Source organism: Myotis lucifugus, unplaced genomic scaffold, assembly GCF_000147115.1.
Source record: "Myotis lucifugus unplaced genomic scaffold, Myoluc2.0 scaffold_164, whole genome shotgun sequence".
Lineage (NCBI taxonomy): Eukaryota > Metazoa > Chordata > Mammalia > Chiroptera > Vespertilionidae > Myotis > Myotis lucifugus.
The window spans coordinates 2797633-2807798 of NW_005871212.1; the positions used below are offsets into that span (position 1 = coordinate 2797633).

The 10166-nt window shown below is 47.1% G+C and overlaps 1 protein-coding gene across 1 annotated transcript in view; it reads right to left on the bottom strand.

Annotated features, from left to right (window-relative positions):
• The window catches only part of TDRD12 (tudor domain containing 12), an 85948-nt gene that overhangs the window by 3112 nt on the left and 72670 nt on the right, over positions 1-10166 (bottom strand). Inside the window, 4 exon segments of the mRNA XM_023759893.1 lie at positions 4397-4569; positions 6811-6903; positions 8807-9017; positions 9752-9939. Coding sequence (XP_023615661.1) covers positions 4397-4569; positions 6811-6903; positions 8807-9017; positions 9752-9939 — 665 coding nt within the window.

Here is a 10166-nt window from a genome sequence, read left to right on the forward strand (position 1 = left end):
AATGCCCCCCCACTTTAAGGAGGATAAAAGGGCAGAGTAAAAGCCATCTCTCCCCCCCCCCCCGCCCCCACCCCGATCCATCAGCTCCTCTGACAAGCTTGGGTCTGCTTCTAGAAAGTCTTTGCATATAAAAGCAAATATCTGATCTTTCTATCTCTATCTCTCTCTCTCTCACATACACACACGGGCATGTTTAAACAGAGGAAACCTACTGAAATCACTTTCCTGCCCCTTACTTTATTGTACTTAATAAAACCAGAGATTAGAGGGCGGCCTCCTTTCTCTAAAGTTTTTAAATTGTGTTTCTCTTTTGTTTTTTTGAGCAGGTAACCACATTCATGTGGTTTAATAAATAAAAAAGTCTACACAGTGACTCTCCACCCTATTGCCCAGCCACCCAAACTCCTTCCTCGTGGTGACTATGAAATGCATTTGTGTGCATCCTTTGAGAAGTCAAGCCTAAAGGAGCAAACCTATGTACCATGTGTACACACACATGCACACTTACGGAGTAGGGATGTGCGTGTGTCTCCAGGGGACTTGACTGACATGCAGGAAGCCTGCGGCGCAGCACTGCCCAAACAGCGGAGAGCACTGCCCCATGTCCACACACCGGGACCCCTCCTCAGGCCTCGCCCTCTCTCAGGGGTGCAGCACCGGCCCTCCATCACTCACTCTCTTCCTCCACCACGGCTCTACCTCCTTCATTAGACCCTCAGCTGTGGGGTGTCCCTTCCTCCTCACACACACCAAGTTTCAACTCTCCTCCAACCTGGAGCCCAGAGCCTTCCCCAGGGCTTCCTGCGTTCTAGGCTCATACTTTCAACCTCATGACACGGAATAGGTCCAAAATCAACGTGGTGTCTCCTCCTCTCCAACGGGCCAGCTGCTCCTGGAAAACATCCTGTAGCCACCAACCTGCCACTATCCTCAGTCCTCGGGGCTCAGAGTCACAGAGTCTCGCTCCCCTGCCTATTGATCACTAAGCCCTCCGGCCTCCCGATCTCCAGGCCTGAGTCCATCCTCTTTCCCAATCTGCTGCACAGCATCCCTACCCAGCTCCTGTAACTGCGCCTCTTTCCCTTGGGGGGTGGGGGGGGGAGGAGTCTTTGCAGACCCGAGGCCCTCTGCACCTCTCTCTACCTGTGTTCATGGCCGCAGGTGTGCAATACTCCTGCACAAGCACAAATGGAGTGTGCACAGGGACCCAGCGGAGCACTCTGCACGGAGCTGGGGCTCAATGCAGCTGTTTCAGGTAAGCGATCCATCCCAGTTTTGATTCAATCTACTAAGCTGTAATGACATCTTCATTTTAAAAGAAGCATGGGCTCTCGCCCGGCACCCCAGCTTTCCACACCCAGGACCTGCTGACAAGGCTCCATGAGACCACACGCTCACTACAAACCTACTCAGAAGCCAGCTCCTTCTCAGCACCCCCACAAAACTAGCGCAGCGCAGGCCACCACCACCCTGCCCACAGCTGGGCACAGCCTGCGTCCCCCGCTCCAGCCTATTCTCAACACAGAAGCCAAGAATCTTTTCACTGCGTGATTTCTCTGCTCAAAACCCTCGCATGGTTCCACCTCCTCAGAGTGGAGCCCACTCCCTGCGGCGGCCACGGGGACAAGATCTGGCCCAGGACCGCTCCTGCGTCTCCCTCAGGTGCTGCTCTAGTCACCGGGCTGCTCTAGGCAACCGCCCTTCCCTCCCTGGTGCCGGCCTTCCTCCCTGGGCCGGGGGCCACGCTGTCCCTGTCCTTCCTCATCGGCCCCTCCCGTAGTCACCGCCCACCTTCTTGACCCCAAGATTCCCTACGTGCCTTTCTGTGTTGATTTGCTTCCCTTCACTTGTCACCACCTGACCCACCTGTTTGGTTCACTACTGTGTCTCCAGTTGACACTCAATACTTACTGAATGAATGAATTCTAAAACTTCCACTCTACCTAATGGCAACTTTAATTGAAAGTATTTATCTGCTAGTTGGGTAAACTGAAACAAAGTTGGACTGAAGAAATATTCCAGCATCTTGCTACCAAAACGGCAAACCAGGAAGCCCCGAGTTCCCACCATTTCCCATCAGAAACACTGCGAGGACCACCGGAAGCTGCCTGAACCGACTGTGCAGGAGCTCTGGAAAGTGAAAGGTTTACAGCAGCCAACAAAGCCCAGTCAGGAAACAGCCAGCTCCGAAAGGGGAGGCAGGCTCTGTGTGTCCACTTGTCTTTGCCCCACACCCAGGGCCTGGCGGGCTTGAGTGGCAGCAGCTTATTCCTGTTCCCCCTCAAACCAGAGGGCGCAGAGCAGGCCCCTTGCAAATTCTCTGCAGGCCATTCTGAGGTGTCTGGGAGACACCGAGGGACGCAGGCACTATGCCTGTTTGTTTCACACATCTTGGCACACAGGCAGGAAAGCAGCGGGCAGTTTGGAAAAGCTGACACCACAGATGCCCGGGGCAGGGACTAGGCATGGAAACCCGCAACAGACCACTGAAGGCCTAGAGGAGAAACTGGGTGAGACTCACTGGGAAACTAGGACATTCAGCAGCAGCAGCACCTTGCGGGGGTCAGGGAAGGGTGCAGAAAGCCACGCACGTGCTGAGGCAAGACGCGTGCTCAGAAAAGTCCTAAGACGACCTTGAACGTGACCTCGGGCTGATTTCTAGGCGAGGCTGTGGAGAAAGTGGGAATTTTCGTGCACTGCTAGTGGGAATGTAAAGTGGTGCAGCTGCCGTGGAAAACACTTTGGCAGTCCAAAAAATCAAACACAGAATTACCCCATGATCCAGCAAGTCCACTTCTGGGAATATACACAAGAACCGAAAGCAGGGGTGTGAACAGATATCCCTAACGCATGTTCTCAGCAGCACAATTCATACAGCCATACATCCATGAACATTAATAGATACACAAAGTGTGGTCTATCCATACAATGGAATATTTTTAGCCTCAAAAAGGACTGAAATTCTGATACATGCTACAATATGGGTGAACCTTGAAAACATTATGCCAAGTGGAATAAGCCAGTCACAAAAAGACAAACATTGTATGCAGTATCGGAACAGCTAAACTACTAGAGACAGAAAGCAGAATGGAAGTTACCAGCGACTGGGGGCGGGAGAAAAGAATTATTGTTTCTGTTTGGGGTGATGTAAAAGGTCGAGAGATGGACAGTGGTGGTGGTTACACAACACTGTGAATGTAACTAATGCCACTGGATTTTACACTTACAGTTACAATGACAAATTTTTATGTATATTTTAGTGCAATTAAAATACAACAAAATGAGAAATTCTGTTATGTCTGTGTTAACACAGTCAAAAAACACATGCAATTTTAAAAATTACTAATAATTTTTGTTAGATGTAATGATAGCACACCAGTCAAGTTTTTAAAAGCCTTTTGTTCCACATCCTTGGCAACACGGTATTTTCTTTCACTTCTGGTGAATATGTAGTGGGATGACTGCACTGTGTTTTTAATCTGCATTTCCCTGATGGCTAATGAGTTTAATCAATAGACAATTAATTAGCTGGACACTGTGAAGTTTCAAGTTTTTTGCTCAGTTTTCTACAGGTGTCTGCAATTTTCATCCTGATTGGAAGGAGTTCTTGATTTGAGTCCTTTGGCAACACACGCTATCATCCTCCCGCTTTGGGGTTGCGAGTCCCTCACACTGCTGGGAGAAGTACAGACTGGTGCAACCAATGTGGAAAACTGTGGGGCAGTAGCTCTAGCTTGACTCAGCAATTCTATTCTATCAGAAATACATTCATAAGTGCACCAAAACACAGGCAGGAGAATGGTTAAAGTACCACCCGAAGTAGCCCAGCACTGGACGTTTCTCCCATCAACAGAATGGGTAATTATGGTACATTCACACAATGGGATATAATTCAGCAATGGGAATGTCAGGCCTACAGCTACATGCACAACATGAATGAGTTTCACAAATAACGCTGAGCTAAAGAGCTAGACTTAAGAGAGACACACTGCATGATTCCGCTCAGAGGACAAACCCAGTGCTGCCCTGGAAGGGAGGAGCTGGTCTAAGTCACGTCCTGTTTCTGATCTGGGGCTGGTTTCTTGCTCAGAAAACCTACCAAACGACATTTACAACACGTGCACTTTTCTGTCTGTGTGCTATCAATAAAAAGCTAATAAAAACTCATTCCATAAGAGACACACAGTGAAATAATACATCTGGGATCCGTTTTATCACTCCACAAAAACAAAAGTGAAGGCTGGTTAAAACAAGATTCCCCAAAGTAACTACTGAAGCTGAGTGATAAAAACAGGGAAACTCATTAAACTGTCTACTTTCAAAAAATGTCTGTAACGCTTGTAAGTTAGATTTCCACAAAACAGCTCTCCCAAAAGAGAGACAAAAATCCACTTACAGTGTTTGGCTTCGGCTTTCTTCAACAGTTTGTATTTTAGCTCCTTCGTATAATTTTTTCAGTTGTTCTATATGTTCTGGATTATCAATGCCCATTCCCATTGACAAAATTTCAGCTCGAACATTGTAATCAATGACAGAAGTTTTCAAATTTAAAAGTTTTGTAACGTGCACCTTGAATCAAAGAAAAAAATACATTTGCAGAATCAAACTTTGAACTTTAAATGAATCACAAGCACGCTCACGCGGCCTCTCGATCCAGCTCTGTAAGGTGTGATGCCCTTGGGCACATGCCACCGTGTGCAAGGGCCTCCACTCACAGCCGATCATTTCATAACCGAGTGCCACGGGAATCTTCCAGAGCCCAGTCCCACACCGCACAAACACCACCAGCTCTGGGTCAGGGCAAGACCGAATCCTGGCATGGAAGCCAAGACGAGACCAATTTGTGATGCTCTAACCACCCACAACAGTCCTAGGTTTTTCTGATTTTTGCTCCGGTACTTTGACCTCTCTCCACAAGGAAGACCCTGGTCTCCAGGTGCCCAGAAAGGCCCTCCGCCAAAGCCCTGAGTCCTGTGTTCTGGACAGTTTCCTCCACTATCTCTTCTGCAACCAAAACATTCTCACCCATTTCAACTGACACAAAATTAGTTGATTCCTGTTGATTGGAGATGCACACCCAGGACTGGGCATCCCTTTCATGGCGTGCTGGCACTGCCTGAGGCACCTTCCTAGCGACCCCTGGGGATGTGTCCCATCTGGGACGGGTGTTCCTCTCCCACAGTGGAGAGCCAGCTGGTCGAGTGGAGAAGACAGCAGGCGTGGTCTGTCTCCCGCAGCGTGCCCCGGCCACTGCTACACTTTAGAGCTGCCTAAGCATATTTGCCAGGGGTGGGGAGGGGGTTCTTCTTCTTTTTTGTTTTATTCTCTTAGCTATAGCTTTAAAAATTGCTGCTTGATGTAGTTTCCATTTTTCTCCAATAAAGAACCACAATATTGACTATTACAGTATCAACTAGTAATCTCTACCTTCACTTCTAAAAATCATTTATCCTCTTACTCTTAAATCTCATACCCAATCCAAATTCCTTTAAAAGTTTTAAGGCATTTCCAATCTTACAAAAATAACCTCCAGCAGAAGTTTTTACAAAATGAATTCCTTTAGCCCTAACTGGTTTGGCTCAGTGGATAGAGCGTCGGCCTGCGGACTAAAGGGTCCCAGGTTCGATTCTGGTCAAGGGCATGTACCTTGGTTGCGGCACATCCCCAGTGGGGAGTGTGCAGGAGGCAGCTGATCGATGTTTCTCTCTCATCGATGTTTCTAACTCTCTATCCCTCTCCCTTCCTCTCTGTAAAAAATCAATAAAATGTATTTTAAAAAATGAATTCCTTTAAATTTTATCAATAATCAGTAATAGAGAAAACTTTGACTTGAAAAGTAGAGCTCCTGGGGCCAGGGAGAGGAGATGGTGCCCACGTCAGAGGGGATGCACTGAGACCCTATTTACATGGCCTCATCCCACGGTCACCACCCTCCCCGACGTCAGCTCACAGCATAGGAGTCTCTGTTCACAAATGAAACTCAAGTGTCCCATACAGGTCCTACCTAGCACACAGTAGGTACTCAATCAATATTTAGTGAATGAATGAGATAGAAACTATAACATAATAAAACCTATTTTTGAAAGCCCACGGACTGGAACTCCCCGCACTACCAATCACGGGTCGGGACTTCAAGCTCATTTACAACTAGACGGAGGGCAGTCACTGACCCCAGGCCTCCCCACCTGTGGAGACAGAGGACTGTGAAACCGACCTAACAGTGCACACCCAACACTAAAAAAGTGGAATAGGCCCTAACCAGTTTGGCTCAGTGGAAAGAGCGTCGGCCTGCAGACTCAAAGGTCCCAGGTTCGATTCCAGTCAAGGGCATGTACCTTGGTTGTGGGCACATCCCCAGTGGGGAGTGTGCAGGAGGCAGCTGATCGGTGTTTCTCTCTCATCGATGTTCTAACTCTCTATCCCTCTCCCTTCCTCTCTGTAAAAAATCAATAAAATATATATTTTTTTAAAAAAGTGGAATAGGCAGAACTGTAAACATTAGAGACTGTCACATAGTAAGGACAGTTTCATGAAGCTTGTCTCGGGTGTGTGTGTGTGTGTGTGTGTGTGTGTGTGTTCACACACATGCCTGTTAGCATTGGGAGACAATGCAAAAGATTCCTTTAAACAAAAACCCCACAATCAAATTATTACCCAAATAACATGAAAAAAACTCCTCCTAATTCAGAGTCCTAAGTAAGCCTCCATTCATGTGAGACAAAAGTTACTCAAAGCAACAGGTTAGAATAACGGGACTATTTCAGAGCCCATTCAAACACACATTTGTTTTTAAGGAAACTGGGTACTCACCATTGGATCAATCCAAACTGTATTTCCTAAAGCAAATACCACTTTGGCATCATGCAATTTTCCAGTAACTTTATGATGGATGTACCTCGTGACCTGAAAAACACACTGAAGTGGTTTATGTGAAGCTTTAAGAAAAGACCTCGTTCTGTATATGCCATGTGGTTCTGCAACAAACTCCCACACATTCCATTAGAGCCCACAGCCATCCCAGGAGTAGGTTATGGAGGCCCGTGTGCCCCTTTCATCGACCAGAGTAACTAACAGTGGAGCTGAACACCGGCAGGTGTGAGCCCTGGCCGGTGTGGCTTAGAGGATAGTTGGCCTGCAATTCCTGATCAAGGGCATGTACTTGGGTTGCAGGCTCGATCCTGGCCTTGGTTGGGGTGTGTGCAGGAGGCAGCCAACCAATGTGTCTCTGTCATCTCTCTCTCTCTCTCTCTCTCTCTCTCTCTCTCTCTCTCTCTCTCTCCCCCCCCTCCCCCCCGACCCCCTTCTCCTCCCTCACTCCCTTCCACTTTCTCTGAAAAATCAATGGAAAAATATCCTCAGGTGAGATTAACAACAACAAAAGGGCAGATGCTAAAGCTGAGTGCACAGGTTCATGCCTCTGGACTTCTAATACTGCCTGCTTCCTACCGTGGACATGTGTCCCCACCTCCTCTGTTAACCATCAACCTGTCGTTAAGATATGGATGTTTATTTCCTGGAAAGCTCAATGAGAGTGCAGTAGGTGTTCCTGCAGGTGCGGGGGAGGCAGGCACGCGCGGAGCTGCTCGGCACCAGGACCTGAGAGGCCCAGCAGATGGGACCTGTCTGAGCACTTGTCAGGCACATGTTGACTCCAGTAAAGCAGACGGGGAGGGAGCTGGCTCGTGGTGACTGGATTATTTCCACCTCCGCTGAACTTTGTAATTGTCTGAAAGGACACCCACAGGAGAATGTCGCCCCCATTTCTAGAGAAGGCTCCTCTTCAAGAAATGCTTGTGGTCGATCATCTTGACAGACCAAATGTTTGCCATGACTTTCTCGCTAATGGCTACACCCCCAGAATACATGTGGCACCAGCACACAGTGGACAATCAGCAAATACTTTCCATGAAGGAAAAGACTGCTACTTAATAAATAAGTCTGTTTTACTAAACGCACTACAGGAAGGCTGTGTGTTCACCCTGTATGGTGGAAGCATTCACCTATGTATTTCCTGGATAACGTGCAACTTTGTTTTTAACCCAAACTGTTTTTACTTTGCCAACTGCAATGGCTTATTTCATATCCTACTAATCAGAGGATACAAAACTTAACTTCCTCTGAAGAACCAGGGGAAGTTATGAACAGGACTCACTGCTCTGGGGATGACTGTCTGGGGACCTCTCCCAGGCGTGAGAGCCTCTGCAGCCCGTGTTGGGAGGCCGCGGGAGCCCACCCTGGACCACTCTTCCGTGCCCCTTGTCCTGGCCCATGTTGTTTTCTTGGCCTCACTGCCTCATCCAGTCTACTTGGTGACATCACTCCTCCTAAAGGGCCCACACAAATGTTCCTTCCTTTGAGAGCTTTGCTGAACTCTCTCTTTCCTTGTCCATCCTCCCAACCCCAACGAATTACCTGGTCACTCAGAAAGTGGCCAGCAACTGTGCCCCCTCTGACAAGGGTATCCATTTTGTAGGTTCTTACACTGTTTCTTCTCCTTAAGCTGACAGCCAATGTACTTTATCAGGACACACATTTCCCACCAATTCTAAGTCTGTGAGTGCTGAGGATGATGATGGCAGCCCGCCCCCCGCAAACAGGTGCCTGTTCAGAGCTGGGTCTCTGCAGGTGGCCGTCAGCACAGCCCACACCTGCAGGGACCACGCAGACTGTGCTCTCTCTGCTCAGGAACAGGAAGCATTTACCCAGCCTCAAAACCGTGATTCAAATAAACCTCGATTCTGTGTACATTCTGTGTGAAGTATATTCTAAAAGTCAGCAAACTATAAAAAGCCGAAATAACTCTCACTTTTGGATTCCATTCAATTTCATTGTCAGCAGGTTTCACTCTACAAACAATGAACTCCATGGCCTGGGGGGGCAGAGCCTGGAAGTTTTCTGGGAGATGCAGCAGCTGATCTCTGGGGACGGGTCCAGTCCTGCCTTCATCTATAAACTTCACAAGGACAGTATCGAGTGCCGACGTGTCTGCTTTTTGGCTCACCTCCAACACCTGAACTCTGAAGAACAACAGTGGCATCAGTTTAACACAGAGATTCTAAAATGGAAATAACCTTTGCCTCCACTTACCCATTAAGTGCTAAACATATCGGAAGACCCCCGAGCTGCATGGTTTTACTCCATACTAGGAATAAAATACCTAGAGCTGTCAAGAGCACTTAGCAATGGTTTATTTAAAGCATTCCTAAGTATAAATAGAGTAAATCCCTTATTTGACAACACATTAAAAATTAACGTAGCAAATTAAAAGTTTCAAGTTTCTCAATCTAGGTTTTCACCAAGTGGAGGAGGGTGTGGCATTCGAAGGATGTAGGTGCCAACAGGTATGTGAGTCAGACTGCCCGGGTTGGAACACTGACCTCACACGAATTACACAGCCTCGCCAAGGCTCAGTATGCTGATCTGTAAAATGGGAATAATGCCACATCCTTTGTGAAAATTGCATTAAAGATGTACATGTACTTGGCACACAATGATGGCTCCATAACTGTCAGTATATAAACGCTACAGTCATCCAGGCTCTGTGCTCAAGAGCCTGGGGCCAGATGAGTCCCAGGTGTAGAACTGTGCCCAGGGTCTGGGGGCCATGACCCTGCCACCACCATCCTGGGAGTCAGCAGGCCTAGCACGTGAACAGTGGGCCGAACAGACAGAAATTAAAATGGGGGTTTAATAGCAGTTAAAGTTACCTCGTGCTTCATAACTTTTCAAGATGAAATAACAGACATTCTACCTGTGAAAAAGTGTTTTCTCTGCTAATCCATATAATCCAAATTTCTCCACCTTTTCAATGGTTGTTTTATTACTGGAATCCTCAAAATACTGCTTCATTTCAGCATTAAGAGTTGCATAAAGATCCACGTGTTTATCAACTATACGACCAAAGTAATTTGTTGCATTCAAAATGTAAAAGGGTATTATCTGAAACATAAACACAGCCATGAAATAAAATTAAGCTAAACCCAGAACCCCGTCTGCAAAATCAACACCTGACCTGAGAACCCAAAGCACATGAACAGAAATAAAAGAATAAACTGGAAAACTAGCCAACAAGCAAACAAAAACACAACAAAAACATTACCCTCAAAGAATTAGCTTCCACTTTTAAATCTACCGGGATTTTTTTTTTGGTAAATCTCATTATTTTA